Source organism: Physeter macrocephalus, chromosome 6, assembly GCF_002837175.3.
Source record: "Physeter macrocephalus isolate SW-GA chromosome 6, ASM283717v5, whole genome shotgun sequence".
Taxonomy (NCBI): Eukaryota; Metazoa; Chordata; class Mammalia; order Artiodactyla; family Physeteridae; genus Physeter; species Physeter macrocephalus.
In genome coordinates this window covers 90368833-90387517 of record NC_041219.1, presented here as the reverse complement: position 1 = coordinate 90387517, position 18685 = coordinate 90368833, and the positions used below count along the sequence as shown (strand labels likewise).

General features: G+C 45.2%; 1 protein-coding gene across 5 annotated transcripts; it reads right to left on the bottom strand.

The window, feature by feature from the left end:
- Positions 1-9978: 9978 nt before the first annotated feature.
- On the bottom strand, positions 9979-18298 carry ZNF641 (zinc finger protein 641). Of its 5 annotated transcripts, none has more exons than XM_055085654.1 (6): positions 18282-18298; positions 14987-15195; positions 14269-14360; positions 12949-13078; positions 12038-12151; positions 9979-11163 (listed from the first exon to the last, which is right to left on the bottom strand). In XM_055085654.1, the coding sequence occupies exons 1-6, from the start codon at positions 18287-18289 to the stop codon at positions 10409-10411; spliced, it is 1308 nt and encodes a 435-aa protein (XP_054941629.1). In that variant the 5' UTR covers positions 18290-18298; the 3' UTR covers positions 9979-10408. The 5 variants fall into 5 exon arrangements, with proteins under 5 accessions (XP_054941629.1, XP_054941630.1, XP_023978790.1 ...); XM_055085655.1 differs by having other exon boundaries at positions 12949-13036; XM_024123022.3 differs by lacking the exon at positions 18282-18298 and adding an exon at positions 17869-18012.
- Positions 18299-18685: the final 387 nt, after the last annotated feature.

Genomic DNA, 18685 nt, shown 5'->3' with positions numbered 1-18685 from the left:
TGCGGGAACAACTTCCCTTCCTCCAGGCACAGATGCCTTTCCCCATAGGCTCCAATGAGAGCAGCTCCATACTCATTGAAATGGGCAAAACTATTTGCAAGACCTTTCCACCACATTGCGTCTGTTTCCTCTCTGCCGCACCTGGAAGGGAAAGGGTGGGTATTGAGGTGAGACCTGTAGCAGAAGCATGATGTGTGAAGAGAGAAAAAGGAGTTGAGATTCGGTTCCTGTTGCAGGAGCCAAGAAAATGCCTTTCAGAAGGAAAGAAAACAGGTAGAAGAAAGCCAGCAACTTCATGGGGTTAGACGAAGTGTTGAATTAATGTTAGATACCCTAGCAAATACATACTGAGTTCTTGGGGGACGGGCATGTAAGGAGAGAAGTGTGGGCTTCACTGGGGCAAGAGAAGAATAGACAGCCTTTAGGTTAAGTGGTCCCACTGATCCAAAGTGTTCTTACCTGAAATTCCTTTTAGGAAAAAGTCCCTTCTCCCAAAATTGATTGTAATGGGTTTGTAGTTTTTGCCCTGATTTGATAATTGTTTTAACTTAGAAAATATGTCTTATATGTTAATCCTTAGTTAAATAACAGTGTGTGTGAAAGCTAGCACAAGGCTTGACACATGGTAGGTGCTTATCACAGAGAGTTAAATATGAGTATAAATAATTCGTGATGGAGTGATAAGGTGCTACAGCAGAAAACTACACTGGATCAGTACTTAATGAGACCAGGATTCTAGTCAGAGTTCTGCCACTCTGACCTTAGCTGAGTTATTCACTTAATCATTCATGGTCTTGGTTTCCTTCTCTGTAAAAAAAAGTTGGAATTGGACTAGGATTATTTTAGGTGATGTTAAGTGTCAGTAAAATGATAAGAGGGACTTAGACATCATGGTATATGCTTTGATTGACAAAATTCATTAAAGGAATTATCAACTGGGAAAGTAATAGCTCCTAGAGAGGAAACTATTAAGATATACAGAATGCATATCAGAAATATAAGACAGAGAAGGCTAAATAATGAATAGCTAGGTCTTTGCTCTTCTTAAAAAAACAACATGTACTAAGCATTATATACCAAATTGGAGCAAATGTATGCTTTCTTTTGGTTCTGAAAGCAGGGGTTAAGCACAGTGTGAGAGTAGTTCTCAGGCCATAGGCCATGACAGGACACAGAAATGATGCCTAGGGAAGTAAACATCAGAGTTTTTTTAGAGTATACCTGACCAATCTTTTCCCAGGAAAGTCTGATATCTTCTACAAGGGGGAACAGGATTTGTATTTAAAACAAACAGACTTAAGTGATGCTAATATTCACTCTCACACCCTTAAATGGGAATCAGTGCTTTAAGCCTATACAGTGTAACAGCAAAATGCTTGCAGTGTATCTCATCAATAGATGATTTGAACTTTGAAATCTGCCCCTGCTGTAATTAGGTTTATTGTGCACTTGAATTGTCTGTGAGTGGCAGAATGAAGGAAACAGTCAGAAAATAGACACCTGAAAAGAGGCAATGAGAAACATTGTCTATTGAACACAGTTAGAACAAAATTAATCAAATGCTCTTATGATAGCCAGATGTATTGCTCCTTTATAGTCCCAGGATGTTTTTACCTAAAGAACAAGATGGTCTGAAATTAGAAATCCTTTTCCCCTAAGTTAGGATGGGAAGGACACTGACAACAATTTGTTTTCTAGATTTCCTAAGAATCTTCATGCTTCTGTTTGTATTATGATGATTTCTTCATTTAAGCAAACTTCATTCACTCAGTAAACTTATCAAATTTATTAAGTGCCAGACTTATATAACTTACATAGCTAACAGTGGTCATTTCAGATTATTTTTCATTGATAAGCTTTAGGGTGGTTCTGATGAAATATGAGAAATGACCTTAACTAATAGGTAGGCTATGCAGATTATCTAGACCATACTTCTGTGGAAGAAATTCCCAAGAATAGCTCATCTCATCCCTGTTGTTCACAAATGACTAAGTGTCTGCAAGATTCTCAACCCTTTGCTGGGAATAAAGATGGATAAAACATAATCCCCACTTTTCAGTGCTCACATTCTAGTGGCATATTTGGGTATTTAACCTTGGTCAGAGCAAATAGAACATCCCTGACATCAATTGTTTGCTCTCCTTTTATCTCAACTGCCTAGTGTAACGATGATCAGAAAATTGTTGGACTTTAGAGTTGTAATGCCCTCTAGCATCAAATATTCAATAGTTGTTGAAAAAACAAATACAAATGGCCTTTAAAAATATGAAAAAAGTGTAACTTTACTCATAAGGGAAATGCACATTAAAACAATAAGACAGCATTTTTAATCTAAAATGTTTAAGAACCTACTCCATTGGTGAGGCTGTGGGGAAACAGGCACTCACATACAATGCCAGTGGGAGTGTAAATCTCCATGACCCCAGTGGAAGAAATTTGGCTTTCAGAATCACAAATTCAAATGTCCTTTGACCCAGTGGAACCACTTTTAGGAATTTACCTTTTAGATATTAATGCATTTGTGAAAAGACTTATGTCCAAGGTATTTAGTGCAGCATTGCACTAAATGATATTAATGGAAATATCACTAGGGGACTGGTTAAACTGTGAAACTTCAATACAGTGAAACAGCATACAGCTACAAAAAGGGGGAGATTCTCTATGTATTGTTATGACAAGCTCCCCAAGATAGATTAAGTGGAAAAAATTCAAGACATTGAGTATACCAAACTACCTTTTGTGTAAAATGAAGGAAAATATATCTCTTTGCAATTGTATAAAGAAACTCTGGAAGATTACACAAAAAAATCTAAGTGGTTCTCTATTGTGAGGGAAGGTGATGGGAATTGTAGGAAACACATAGAAATGTGTTTCATTTAACACATTTTCAGATTCGTATAAATTGTAACTTGTTCAAAAATAAGGTAGAAATTTCCACATAATTGTCAGTTATAGCTTTTTCGTTTATAAGGTGGTTTATACTTTCGCATGCACTATTTCATTTTACTTCACTACAATCTCTTAGATTTTAAATTAAAAAGCTAATGTTTAGAAAATGTACAATTTAGAAATTGACTTTTAACTGCAAATCCAGTGCTCTCTTCACTACAGTTATAGATGTTGAGTGGGGCCTCACCATCTACTCATTAACTCTACATCTTTTTTTATGTAGGGAAAGGTCAGAAGTTTAGAATTCATTTATACACTTGAGTGTTTTAATAATTTAGCGGTTTCTTGTAGGGAAAGGTGTTCTCCAACACATTGCGGGGGAGTGTGTTTTCCGAACATGAAAATATTTCCATTTGTCAGTGGTCTCAAAGCAATAGATTTCTCCTATTCTTCTTTCTCCTCTGAGGACTTCTAACATGGCAAGGCTGTCTGGTTGGGCTGCAGATCCAGCCAAAACCTAAGTACCTAGCAAGGACAGGAAGACAGGTTGCTTGGGGAATTAATTGAGGGATACCATGCTGGAAAGGACTTTAAAAAAGGCAAAGGATTTGGAAGAGAGGAACTGAATGTTGACGGAGTGTCAGCATGAGTCCTGTCAATGCTAGGAAAGACACTGATAGGAGAGTAAGAAGGAAGTCAGGATTTCAGTCGACCACTGGAACTGGCTGGGAGAACAGGCCCATCAATGAACAATCACAGTTGTGTTTCTCCTCCCTCTGTCAATTCCTTCCCTCTTCCCCATTTTGGTTAGGGGAAGGACCAGACATGTCAAACGTTTTACTCCAAGTGCCTGGGTGGGAAGTAAGAGTGAACGCAAGAAAATAGTGAAACATATGCAGTACGAGGCAGGTAGCAAAACAGCCTGGCTGGTGTTAAGAAAGCTGCAGAGGCAGATCACCCCCTAAGCAGTAGGACTGAAGCTCTTGAAGGCAACTCCCATGAAGAAGAGCGAAGCCTCTGGGCTGCACCCAATGCCTGCAAAGTGATTCCCTCTCCCCACCCCAGTGAAGCTCCATGGGTGAGAGGCCATGTCAGTGGGTCACAGGCTGGTGGTTTTACCCAGGCCAGGTTTCCGTGTTTTTTCCCCACACTGTTTCTTACCCTGTCCTCTTGATACCCTCTACCAGAGGCCCATCCTCTTCACCCTCAAAGGTGAATGCATCTGGTGGACCCAGTTCCTGTCTAACCCCATCTGTGCAGGTTTCCTCTGGCTCCCCACAATCTTCCAATAATTGCAAATTTGTCTAGGGGGTCAGTTCAGTCACCACCACCATCTCAGACTCCAGACTCAGGCTCAGCACTCTAAGGGTCTCTCAAGAGTGGATCAGCACTTAAATGACCCTGAGATGGAAGGCCTCCTTAAATTCATGTGCTAGGCCCTCATTCACCTCACCCTTGGCCCGGCCTGCTCAGCACTCTGCTTCCCGCGTCTCCAGAATGGGTTGCCTCCCTAGCTGATGGGAGTGACATCTGGGAGCCAAGACACTAGGAGGGAGGTGGGGAGACCTAACTTGTGGTATCTTGAGGTGTGTGTTTCGGGAGGGGCAGCGAGGGGGCTCCGGCATGGCTGCGTGACTCCCCCCTGGAGCTGTCTGGTGTTTCCCACTCTGCTGCAGCCTTTCTATCAGGAGAGAAATGCTGAGAATGGAAGGGAGAGGAGAGGATGGAGAAAGGAAGTCAGCGACACAGCCAATACATCCTTTATTCAACTGACAGGGATCATACTGTATTATAGATATCTAAAGATACGGATGAAGGTCCCTGGTTGGGTAATCCATGGGAAGTTCACTGTCCATCAGAGGGAACCAAGTCAGACAATAGCTAGAAATCTGGCAGGCACTAGGCTGTTGGGCTGATGGCAAGTGGGCATACACCCCCAGAGTTGCCTGGAAGAGGGTCCCTTGGCACACAGTGTCCTGAGGTGTGGTAGGAAAGTGGTGGCAGTGGAGGGGTCGGCTGAGGAACATGTTAAGTACAGGGGCCATCACCATACTCAGTCTCCCAGGCCTGGGACAGCCAGTGCCTGGGACATAGTAAGCACGCAAAAAATGGAAACTTCATCAAGGGAAGAAGAGCCTGTAGGGAGGGAGTAAAGAGCCTGGATTTGGCAGTACAGGCAACCTTGGCCAAGTTCAGATGTGGGGAGATGTGTATGAGAGAGAGAGGTAGAGTGGGGAGATGGCAGCTGAGATGCTACAGCCAAGCCAAGAATCTGAGAGAAGAAAGTGGGAAATATGAGCAATGGACTCTACTTAGTAGGCTTGAAGATGACAGAAAAGAAACTGGACAATAGGCAGAGGGACAGGTAGCAAGTGGGCTCACGATGGAATGGAACTGGCTAGAAACTTGTAGTGAGAAACTACAATGGAAGGAGGATAGGAATTGGGAAGAACAAATACCCTTGGAAAGGTGTGGCATTCCCCAGGCAAAACAAAACAGAAAGCCAAACCAAACCAAACCAACTGAAAAACAGGTGGGAGTGAAGAGTGGAGGAAGAGCTCTGCTTACTGGATGGAGGCTGTGGCAGGAAAGGAGAGAGGGAGAGCCTGAGGCCTGGAGTTGAAGAAAGCTGTAGCCAACCTTCTCTGCCTTAGGAGACAGGGTTTGATTGCCTCCCCCACAGAAACCTGGGTTCATTCTAACCTTTTGACCTTGCAGAGCCCCACAGAGGTGGCAGGTTTGCAACTGTCCTCATGGTATGTCTAGGAGAGTGGGTGGAGGAGGAATCAGGGCCAGGGCCTGCAAGACAGATCCCTTCCTGTAGCCTGAACTGGACAGAATCTTCAAAGCAGGAGGATGCAGTTTTGACATAGGTACCATGGCTTAATTGGTTACCACCTCTACCTAGTAAACAGAGTCTAGGTTCAAATCTTGCTTGTGTCATATCTTACTAAATGAGCCTGGTTTCCTCTTATGTCCTGGGGGCTCTCTAACACTCCTGCTGCCCTTGCCCATGATTTGGGTTGGCCAAATCATGGTTAGGAATCCTTTGCATGGCCCATTATTGGTCTCCAATGCAATTGTGGGGTAGGAATACTTGGGTCCTTAGGGGCTTGGGACAGATGGCCTTACTTTCTACCTTTGTGCTGAATGCCCACCCCGCCTGCCTCCAGGGCAACTTATTAGGCCTGAAAAAGGACCAGATAACTAACAAAGGAGGACCATTGCTTTGGATTTTTCAGTTTTACACTGGATTTACCTTCTTTGAGGTGTCTGTTCCTTTTTGTCTTTTCAGATTTCTAGACCCATGAATTCTCAATACCCATTTAAGAAGCTCCAGCCCCAACCAATTACAACAGCTTGGTAGTTACCCCACCACAGTTTCTGAAATTGGTGACTAACCCAGTTCTTTCACTGACTTAAGGGTGGGGGAATAACTTGGGACTCAAGAGGAATTGAACTGAGGAGCAACTAGCCTAGGATTTTGCAGAAAATAAGTCTGAGAACAGGGGTGTGAAGATTCCATCTCTCCCTATTTGAAGACGGTGAGGAACCACTGATTAAAATGGAATTTGAATCTCCTAGCCAGTGGTTCTTAAGCTTGAGCCTACATCAAATACCCTGGTAGCCATGTTAAAAGATCGATTGCTGGGTTCCATCCCCAAGGTTTCTGATTCAGTTTGTCCAGGGTGAGAATTTGCATTTCTAAGACAAGTTTCAGGTGATATTGATGCTTCTGGTCCAAAGACTGCATTTTGACATCCATGGCCTAGTACAGCACTCTGAGGAATAGAAGTAAACTTTGCCATCTCAGGATCTCTAAGGGGCCTAAGGGAATAGATTTCACTTTTCTGTTGTTGCCCAACCCCACTCACCCCCATCCAGTGCACTCAGCTGAATAGAGATGGAAAGAACTTGTCTTCTGGAACCTCTGGTTCTGAGTCAGGGCTCACCTTGCCCTTGATGGAAATAGGAAACAGTGGTTTGATTGTAGGAGTGCTGGAAAAGGGAGGATTTTGTCCCAAATTATCACCCCTTTGCTCCCTGAAGGCATAACATCACTTTAACAGGGGAAAATCTTTTCCTTTTTCCACTTCCACTATCAGAACTACAGCTTAAAATGTAGATAGCTCTGAGAAAGCTAACCCTTTGGTTACAATCTCCATTGTAAGGGATTCTTTGCAGAGATACTCTGATGGGGTGGAAAGGCAAGGATACTTGGGCTCTGAATAGGGTAGAGGCACCACACAGAGGGAAAAAGGTGACAGGTTCCTAAAGATGGCCTTCCCTATTTTACATTTTGCTCAGAGAGAACACGGAGATATTTTTTATTTAAAGGGGATAGGATAGGGTAGACATGTGGCAGAGGCAGTTGGGAGGAAGATGGGAGTATTCCCTGTAGGAAAAATCACTCAAATCTCTTTGCCCAGCTGATGGCTGTTGCTTATTTTATTTTTCGTCCAAGGGAAGTGGTGTTGGACGGAGGTAGAGAAGACAGCAGTACAGTAGAAATGACCTAAAGGGATGCCCCTTCTGCAGAATGCCCTTAGACGCCATGTTGCCTTTCAGTTGGGTGCTATGAGTGCACCTACACTTTGGGGGCTTCACTTTCTCACCTTACAATTACTAAAACAGATCAAAGGCTGGAGGTTAACACCTGGTTATTAAGAGGCATGATCCGATGGCATGGACAGTCACCTCATACAAGTCTTTAAAACAAGGTTCGTGAGGAGCTGGATTTGTCAGCATGTCATATGAATTTTTTAAAAAACATAGAATAGAATGTAAGCAATACCCTTCAAGTCATTAAAGACTAGACACTCCTTATATCCTATTGCCTCTGGTATCTTAGTCCTTAAAATGTTTAGTGATCCTTGCCTTGTAATTCTTGACACAAATATATAATGACCATATTGGGTCAGGGTGACTCCCTTTCTTTGACCCCTGTTTAGTGAATCCATGGATGGGCTCTGAACCTGTTAAATGTGTATGCAAAACTGAGTGAATTACTAATATCTTTTTTTCCTCAAAAGTGAGTTTCTGGTTTTTATCAGATTCTCAAAAGGGCCTGTGATCCAAAACAGGTTCTGAACCATTGCTCACATAGAGCTGATTTGTATTAATGAATGAGGCATAGTGGGAGGGTAAAAGAAATGGCATAGTCCAGTTTTGCCAGTGGAACCCAATATTTTCCTGTGCCCTGGGGCATCTCCTAATACTGATCCTAAAATGCTCCTGTCTCTGAGAACCTGGGACAAGGATGCCTTAGAAAGGGCTGGCCATTTTGCTCTATTCATAGCAACGTAAGCAAGAGAAGTACATTCTGGGCAAAGAGGGAAGGCTGCTCTGAGCAGAAGGGAGGTAGGGGCTGGGTTGCTCAAGTCATATCCACTCTAAGAAGCCCAGTGAGCAAAATGACCCTCTTTTTGGCTCCATTTGGGCCCAGGACTCTAAGGAGCTATGATTCACCCAGTTTTTCCTAAGCAAGTGGAACAGTCATTAAACTAGACTGTTGCAGCTAACTTCCTCTTGCCTCTCTGGTTAATTCCACCAACTGTGGTTGAGAAATGTGTGTTAAGGAAAAACCAGAATCTAAGCATTAAAGAGAAAATATCCCACTTCCATCCTCTTTGCTCTTCTCCCTCCCTAACCCCAAACTGCTCTTACATACAAGGTAATTTTTAAATGATAAGATTGGTATTAACACATCATCAACAAAGAGAAACAATGACCAACTCATCAACTAATGGATGCTAGAATACTTATGCAAGTTCTGGAGTTAAGAGTCTTAGTGCAGACACCTTTCCAGAATTGGGAGGAAAACCAACCAGAAAGCTCATTACCCTGCATCAGCTGAAGAGCTAAGCCACAGCCATTTCCCCTAAAGTTCTGTTTAGGGGAATGAGATCCACAAGAATAACTGCCCCCTTGATGAGGCAGTCAAGGTCAAACAAGAGTGATGATAACAACCTGCAAGCACTGTGACTCCTGCCTTAATTTCCCAGCACTTAAAACAAGACCAAAAAATCCACTAAGCACAAAGCTTCTATATGTACCTTGCTTGAAATCAATAAGAAACAGCTCACCTCACTGAGGATGTCTCTTTCTCTCTCCACTTTGGCAAAAATAATCTGTGGCCCAGAGATTCAGACCTAAATATCCACAGTTGTCTTGATCTCAGTGATACTGGGGAAGGCTTTATATCTCAACTCCCACAACTTAACCCTTTCCACTAGGGCTCCCTTGATCACTCAGCTTACTTACTATCTTGAAACAAAACAAAAAAAATCCTTACAATCCCCACTACCCTCATCCCCAGAACACAGCCCCTAGAACATCTAGCTTATACAGTTTGCACTTTGCATGCTCTCTTCAAAGACCCTGCACATAGATACACAGACACATAAAGACACTGTCAAGAGGAAAGGGGTCTGTTCAAGGGGATAAAGTATTTTTCTTCTGTGTGGGCCTGGGTTACTTGGGGGTATAAGGTCCATCTCTTAGCACTGTAGTGTGATCTCTCAGCTGGATATATGTATATGCAGGGTGAAGGGAGCAGGAATAGGGGTGAGAAGGTTATTGTTTCTGTTTTTCAGCAGGTTGGGTGAGAGGTGTGGATGTATATTCAGATGATTGGTGTAAGGATGATGGGCCCACACAAGAATGAGGTCTGCCCCTCAGCTTTCATCTGGATAAAAAAGGGGGCTCTGTGTGCCTGATCACTATCTCTTTCCTGTTTCCTCATTACTCTCTAACCCAGTGTTCACCAGTATGTTTCATGGAGTCACCAGTTCTGTGGGATGTGAGATAAAAAGGATACTGAAGTCAAATAAATTTAGGAAACACTGCATTAAAAGAGGCTTAACCATTTGCTCTACTGCATAAATTTTCAGAGCCTTTAATATGCCAATATGGTCTTTCTCTTCATATATATATATATTATATATATATATAGAGAGAGAGAGAGAGTGAGAGAGAGAGAGAGAGAGGGCGGGGGGGGGAGAGGGGGAGGGAGAGAGAGAGAGAGAGAATAGTTATGTTATGGAAGGGTGATACTATATATAGAGAGAGAGAGAGAGTGAGAGAGAGAGAGAGAGAGGGCGGGGGGGGAGAGGGGGAGGGAGAGAGAGAGAGAGAGAATAGTTATGTTATGGAAGGGTGATACTCAAAATATTTAACCACTGGTATGGCATAAGCTCCAACCAACCAATCCAAGCAGTTTGGGCCTTAGCCAAAAACTGCTGGTACCACTGTACCCTGGAGAATGGGCTCAGGCTGAATATCAGCCCATGCAGTAGGCATTGTTTCCCACAAGTTTTGCCCAAAGAACTCTACTTTATGTGGCATCTCATAGAACTGGTGAGAGAAATACTCTGGCCAATGCTGGAAGCCCATCTTTCTAGGGATGGACTGGGACTCATGACTCTGGCCACGGGGGTGCAGGAGAGGGTCAGCTCTGGCAGAGACTCCTGGTAGCACCGGTTGAAAGATGTGACCACAGCTGCAACAGAAACAGATTTCAAAAGACAGATGTCCCTCTGTCCCAGCTGCTCCGGGGACTCTGTCCCTGGTGGGTCAGCAGGTGCCTGTCCAGGTGATGTTTACGGCCGAAGCTCTTCTCACAGCGTGGGCACTGGAAGGGCTTCTCCCCGGTGTGCGTCAGCCAGTGTCTCACCAGGTGGTGCCGTCGGCCAAAGCTCTTCCCACACTCAGTGCACACGTGGCACTTTGGCACTGGTGGAGCGCGCTGCCGCTTCCGAGCCCCAGGGCTCTCTCCAACCTCTTGGCCCTTGCAGGACTTGCCTTCTGCGTGTACTCTCTGGTGGCTGGCCAGATGGGAGTTGCATCGGAAATTCTTGCCACACTCAGAGCACTTGCTGGGCTTGTCATGTAGGTGGGTTTTCTGGTGTCGGATCAGGTGATGTCTTCTCCCAAAGCTCTTCTCACACTTGAGGCAGCTGTAGGGCCTCTCCCCAGTGTGAGTTTGCTGGTGCCTGGCAAGGTGGGAGCCCCACACAAACTGTTTCCCACACTGGGGGCATGTGTGTGGTCTTAACAGGGAATCCATTTCTGTGCTACACAGAAGGTTTGAGAAGCTATCTTCCTGAAGAAACGGTGGGCCAAGGAGCATGCCTCTGGAGCTCCTGGGCATGGAATCCCAGCTCTCATCCTGCTCTGGGTTCCAGGGAACGGTATCTTCAGACACACTAGATAACATTCTGGGAGGTTCTGCTTCTAGTTCAGGGGTATCCCCTTCGTGCTCACTTCCATCTCCTGTGGAGAAGGGAAAATACCGACCCCAAGAGGGGAGTCACAAGGGAGTACTCCAGGACCTGAGTCATAGGTGAGGTTGTATGATGCCTATTAGGGTCTAAACCTCACCCCATAAAGGCTGAGAGAACAGATTTTAATGTTGTATAAGACAGTGCAAGAGGTACAGAGGTTAAAAGCCTAGGCTTAGGAGACAGATACCCAATTTTGAATCTCAGCTTTCCCACTTAACTTCTGTAGGCTTTCATTTCTTCTTCTGTAAAATGGGAATCATTATAAGATAGATGTTATAAGACAGATAGGATAGTACCTGCATATAGTAAGCACTAGTAAATGGTCTATGCTATTGTTGTTACTTATTTATTACTGTTATTTATTTAGCACTTAAAAAAAACCTATTAATCACCATCTTCCTGCCTAAGCATAGATGGAGAGAGTTAAGAAATGTGCTACAATCATCACTGGCTGGGTGGCCACCTGTCAGCACTAGAGACATTGTGGAAGGCATTTCCACAACGGGTGGCAGGTTGAACAACAACAACAATTAACATTTATTGAGTGCTTATTATGTGGCTGGTACAGTTCTACTATGGTTACATATTTAAATCTCACAATAATTTATAGATGAGGAACCCAAAGATAAGTTAATTACTTTTCCAGGGTTCCACAGGTATGGTCCTGGATTCAGATCCACAAAGTTTAGCTCCAGAGCCTGCCCTCTAAACCACTGTGTTACACCGTCTTGCTTTTGAAGAAAAAGATCTCTAAACCTTTCAGTACTATAACTCTCTGAGGCAGAGGAGGGATTAGAGGGACATGTAATGATGAAACTCCAAAAGGGGTGAAGGCCGTGGCTGAGTGTATTCTACGTCATTACCTGTATATGTGACCTTCAGAATGTCCCTCTCTTCTAAGTCCTGGGGGTCAGGAACCCATTGTTCTTCCCCGCCTTCTAGTTGAGAAAGCATATCCAGTTTGGGGATTGGAAATCCTGCCCATGGGAAAGGAAAACAGAGATGTCAGTTAGTTCAACCGTAATTCTCATTTCTGAAAAAAGCTGTTTCCTAGATTATTCCCTGGAACTCTATAGATAAAAAAAGGTCAGGGGACTTCCCTGGTGGTACAGCGGTTAAGACTCCATGCTCCCAAGGCAGGGGGCCCAGGTTCGATCCCTGGTCAGGGACCTAGATCCCGCATGCCGCAGCTAAGACACAGCGCAACCACATCAGTAGAGAAATATTAAAAAATAAAAAGACAGAAGGCCAGATACAAGCCTTTCCCTCTTCCCTCCTTCCGTTTCTGTTCAGTCCCTCTTCTTTCTTTCAGAAAATCATACTTTCTTCCCAATGAGTGTTCTCTTCCACTCAAATTTCAAATACTTCCAGTCCAACTGTCTTTTCTGGTCATAACTTCACTTAATTAGCCCTACTGCAGCTGTCTCACCACCTACACTCCCATCTTTCCCTAGGTGGTTTCTGAGTTTCCAAAGACTGAGTTCCATCTCTTAGGTGTCCTTCCCTCTGCTTTGAAAGAACCTCCCAATTCCCAACCAAGAAGAGCCTAAAGTTCTCTTCTCTAATAATTCACATCATTTTGTTGTTTTTTAAAATATGGCACTTTACTTCCATTCCCTTTGAATTAACTCTAGCGTTCTTTCTCTAGTGGAAGCCTAGACAGATTCTCTGCCTAGAAAAGAACCCCAAATAGACGCTCTCCAACAGTCCTGGAGCAGATGACTCCATTCTCCCAGAGTACAGTCATTTAGTGGCTGGGGAAGGTCATGCTTACTTAGAGAGACCACTATCCCACAGTTTTCCTGCATGACGTATTCTCCATAAAAGTCTGTCTGAGAAGGGTCCAGGCTCCGCCACTCCTCCTGAGAGAAACACAGTGACACATCCTTGATGGTTACCAGGCCCTGAAACAAAATGTAGCATCATCTGTCAGCAGCTGTTCCTTAAGGAAAATGGGTTCTCAATATAAAAGGCTGAGGTAGTAGTAGAGGGGAGAGGGCAAGAGAGTGTCTAGAAAAAGAACTGCCCAGAGGTCCCTGGGCAGGGCACATGGTTTTGGTGAAGAGGAAATGAGGAAAGGGGTAAAGGTAATGGTCCGTGAATGAGCGAGGATAACGGCTGTAGAGGAGTTTCCCAAATTGGGACCATGAGAAGTTGGAGGAACTACAAACTCTTTGGTCCCTCTGTTTAGTTACAGGTGTCTGCCCAGTCTCTTCTCACCAGCCTTATTCTTTTTCTTGTAGAAATTGTGTACTAGCTCCTCCTTTCTCCACTTGCCCTTTCCTTTCCCATCAGCACAAAAGAATATAGATAAAATATTCTTTCTTGCCCCCGTCCCCTATTATGCCATATCCTTATCTTTTAAGGCAGCATAGTATGGCAGTTAGGAGCCCAGATTCTGGAGCCAAATGACTCCTAGCTCTGCCACTCTTATTAGCAGTATGACCTTACACAATTGCCTTAATCTTTTCCTGTCCAATTTTCTCATCTGTAAAATGGGGATAACTGAGTTTCTCTCAGGGTAAAATGAGTTAATGTACATAAAGCACTCAGAGAACAGCAAGCATGGTAAGCACTTTGGGAGTATGGATACTACTACTACTATTACTGTCTTCCCATGGCTCTCCCCTTGCCTTCTGAATCTAAACCTGTTTTCCCTCTCTGGCTCTGTCCCTTTTTACATCTTTCTATCTTCTATTCTTTTCCATAAATGCTCTATCATCCACCCAATCCTGTCTACTTTATGTTCTTCCAAGATTCCTTCAGGTCCTCTTTTCCTAATCTTTCCAGATTTATTTCTTAAAGGACATTAATGAATTGTTCTTAAATTCCCCCTGTGGATAGCACAGCCATCCATTAAGAAAAAAAAACAAAACACCTAACCTCTAGGAATTCCCTTCTTCTCATCATGCCTCCATTCATTTTTTAAAAGGGTATTATGAGCCCCTTGGAAAGGGACAGAATCTGTTCAGACATAAAATGGACATACCATTAGTGGTCATGTGAAATGACAAATCAATGGAATGACGCAAAGGCTGTAGAAAGGCAGCGTTGAGAAAACCCTGAGAGGGGCCAAGGGAAGAACACAGCCCACCTGTGATCCAGCTGCAAGAAGTGCAGCTGCCATCTCCCAATCTCCAGTGCTCCCTTCCTGGGGAATGGCAGGAACCCAGGGAGCCGACTGAGCTGGTGAGGGGAGAGAGGAACCATTAGAGATGGAGCATCCATCCTTTCCCAATTAGAGCCTGGGCCCTATTTTAGAGGGGCTTAAGGGTCACTTTTTTTTTTTCTATGTTTATACCCATTGGTAAGACTCAACTGCATAAATGTAGTAGAAAAGACCCTCCCTCAAAATATCCTGAAAGGGTACTGAGTGGTTGTTAGTAGAGCATTTATCTCATCCATTTCTACTCGACTAGCTGTGGTTTGAATTTATATTATTTGAATGTAATTTCCATCTTGTAAAGTGCATTTTACTGAGTGTGTTTTCCAACAGCAGTCAGTGTTTCTTTCACTTCCTTTGTCTCCCATATTTATTACCATTAACCATGTAGCATGTGGAGGGAGTGATTATGCAAGAAACGGGAGAAGCCCAGTTACATGGTTTGCAGAATCCAGGTGTTCATTATATTAATATTTCTGTGACCAGACCCCATAAGTTCCTTATATTTCTGTGACCTAGTCCTGGTACTGACTATGCTGTTCAGTCAGTCCATGGCAATTTGGGGATTTTTAACTCTACTTTTTCAACAGAGATTAGAAGACTATTCTCTGCACTGTGCTTCCCACACACACCGCCTCCGGGCTCTCACCCTTCTCCTGAAGCGACTGTGGCTCCTCTTCAAGGTCACAGCACAGGTGCTCCAGTGGCCCTGGTGCTGTTCTCCATGGCCCCTCTTCCTGGCTTCCCCTTTCCACCTGGGGTTCTGCTCCATCCAGCTGAACACTCATTGACTCCCATCCTGTCCCCAGGGCTGCTGTCTGTTCTGAAAGCATTTTTGCTACAAACCCAAATTGTGACCTGGAACAAATTCATATCAGTTATGCCCATGAAAATGGAAAGGGGTGATATTCCTAAGGGAGTTATGGAGAACAGCCCAGGGATAAAAGATGACACTGGACAGGAGGAGCTTGATGAAAGATGAACTTTAAACGCTTGATGTGTTCCAATCAATTGAACCTGAGCCAGAAAAGAGCAGGTGCTACATAGCAAAGTCACAAATGGTTATTTGGGGGCTGGAAGAACTTCATTTTAAAAAAAAGAGCAATCCTGGAAATTCAAAAGCTATCAATTAATTTCAACAACTGAAAATACTTAACTGGAAATTTCAACCACTGAATGTAAGCAATCTGGAAATATGCAGGACGGGATGCAAACAGACTTGCACTCAACAAAAACAAATGTAATTACACATAAGATTTTCTGCCACAAATCCCATTCTCATCAGTTAGTTTAGAATGAAATGATTACTATAGGTAGAAGTCCTAGTCAAAGGGTGTATTTTTTATGAGGCTGTACCAAATGGTGCCTTACTTAGGACGAGCCTCAACAAACAGACATATAACTTGTCACTCTGTTGTAGGAAATGAGAACTGGTAGTAAATATGGTAGAAAGACCAATAACTTGGAAAGCAGGTATAAGACTCTAAAGCAACCCTAAAAGATAAGAGAAACTGTTGGTCAGTGAGGAGCTAATGTCTGATTGGGAAAAGAAAAAAAGAACAGAAAGGGTTTGGACTAGGTAGAAAAAGGGGAAGCAGGTGCTGCTAACATGACCCTAGGGTGAATTAACAGCCCTGTGATTTAAGACACAGGAAAGAACCTGAGACACAGCATAGAACCAGTCAGATCTCATTAGAAAAACGTATTCAGTTTTAAAGAAGCGTATGGTGAAGCCAGAGTGTGTTCCATCAGAAGAAACAAAAGTGAAGAAAGGGATGGGAAATATGTACATTGGGGGAAAGTTCAAAACAATGGACATAGTCTTCTCTTGACTAGGGAAGAAGGCTGATGAATGATGCGGCCAATGAATAAAAAGAGAGATGTTTTCTATCTCTATGTAGATCTCTTCTGATTGCAAGAGAAGAGATTTAAGTTAGATTTTTAAAAAATTCCTAATAATCCTGCAGTGCATAGGACCTGGTTGAAAGCTTTTTGCTCTGGACATCTTAGGAGCAGGACAGGTTGTGTTGTGATAGCAGTCTCCCTGCCTTACAGCAGGGGAGTAGTCTGTGAGACTGTGAAGAGTCCCTTTTTGCTTGGTAACATCATATTTTTGTGATTCTTACTCAATGCCCAAGCAGTCAGAGCCAGTGAAAGTCTCCCCAAAACAGGTCAGAACCTTGGTAACTGTTCTGGCTCACTCATATCCATCCAAAAACATTTGCAAGAATCCAGGAGCCCAGGATAGGTAATGACAACTGTCAAGTTGTTTATTTTCTTACCTATTTGTCTTCGACAAAAGAGGTAGGTGGGAACTCTAAGCTCAATGCACAGGAAGGGAACAAATTTCCCTTTCATCTCAGAAGTCCAGAGATGTCTCAGGGCCTCATGGGAGCATCCTGGACTGATTCCCAGCTTACAAGGTTTCCTTTTCAGAGACTTCTCATGAGAAAGGAAAATTCCCAATAAAGCAATAAAGGGAAAGTTCCATTTTAGCTTCTTCCTCTGAATTCCAGCCCCTGTATTCACTTAACTTTTAACATGTAAAGCATGGATTCCCCCTCTTCACCAGATGTCTTCCTCATTCTCTAGCTCCGTTTGAAAGTCCTCCTTCAGGACTTTACCTCTAGGTAAATATCTGGACACCTGAGACCCACTTCTCCATCTCTCCAGCAGCAGAGTCCCTTGATAGGAAGCCTCTTTCGCAGGCCAGATGTGAGCCTCTCCAGACCACTGACAGAAAACCTGTGGAAGTGCTAGCAGAAATATCAGCAAAGGAGGGGGCAGGTACTTGTCCTCAGACTGCATTTGCTAAAATATTTGCTCTCTCAGAGCCAGCACCTGGGCAGTTAAGGTGTCAGCCCTAACCTGGTTTCTCCCGGCTCCAGGATGATCCCAGGCCTACTGGAGTCGGGGTTCTAAGACTTTCACTTCCCCCCTTTCCTCACATATCTGGGGGGCATGGCACCTGCAGAAGTTGGTTTCTGCAGCGAGTGTTGTTTGATAGAGAAAGGGCCATGCTACCGAAATGAGTAGTCCAAGGACACAGGGACAGTCGCGCTGTCAGAGAAGCCTGGCCCCTGCCCCGGGCGGGGCGTGGGCGGGACGGGCGCCCGCTCCGGAGTAAGGTTGCTTCTGCCCTCCTTGTCACAGTGCCCCTGGAGAGGGTCAGATTTCAGAGAACCCGAGAGAGGCAGAGCTGGAGCAGGGGAAGTGAGGTCAGAAAACAGGTTTCTCGTGAACTGGGGCATGAGCAAGTGAAGAAAAAGGAGCCGCGGGGTAACCTGCGCGCGGTGACAGCGGCGGGAACCCGCGGGGCCTGACAGCGACGATGGGGGGACGGGGAGACAGGAGAGGGGCGAGCACAGAATGTCAGTGTGGCCGACCTCCCCCCCGCCCCCGAATGGCAGCGACCCAGAGGCCGCGACGACCCTCCTCCCCGCCCCCACGGGTGACCGGCCCCACTCACCGCCCCGGGAAGCCAGGCGTCCCTCCCTCCAGCCGCGACTCCCTCCGCCCGGCCCCACTCACCCCGGTCGTCTTGGCCTGCGGCCCGGTGCCTCCCTCCCGGGCGCCGCCTGCCCCTCCCCTCTGCCCTCGCTTCCTCGGAGCCAGCGGCCGCGGAGCCAGCGACAGGCGGAGACGGCGGCCCGGCGGGCGCGGGCGGGGCGGGCACAGGAAATCCCCGCCCGCTTCCGGGGCTCGGCGGCCGCGGCGGCGCCGAGGGGCGTGGGGGCCGGGGCGGGGGACGGGCTGCGGCTCCAGGGCCCCCAGGCCGCCCGGCCCCGCATCTCGGCGCCCGCCGCCCCTGGACGCCGCGGGCCCAGGCGCCAGGATCCCGGCCGACCTTGGCGGCTCGACCCCGCCCTCTCCCTGTCTGACCATCTTCCGTCCCGGCCACGCGGCCTCCCGCGGGGTTCTTTGCACACAGGTTCATTAATTACCTCGACATTTAACAACCCCTCCTCACATGCCAGCGATCGCTGTGAGAGAGATTTCTCGAGACAACGGTCTGGAATTCCTCAAGCAGCTCACCTTCTAGGTTTCAAGATAGCCAGGGTGATGATAAGGGGCTGGAGAGAGGGTTGAGGAGGAGTCACTAATTCTGAACGAGGCTGACTTCACCAAGACGTGTGTCTGAAGTCGGCCTTGCGGCTGCATTGTCCAATTTGCGGGAGCCACCAGCCTCCGGATTGAGGTGTGTTGCAACATACACACCAGATTTAGAAGACTCAATTAACAAAATGTACAATAGCTAATAAGCAATATTTTGAATATGTTCGGCTAAAATGTATTGTTGATATTCACTTCACCTACTTCTTTCAACTTTTTAAATATGGGTACTAAG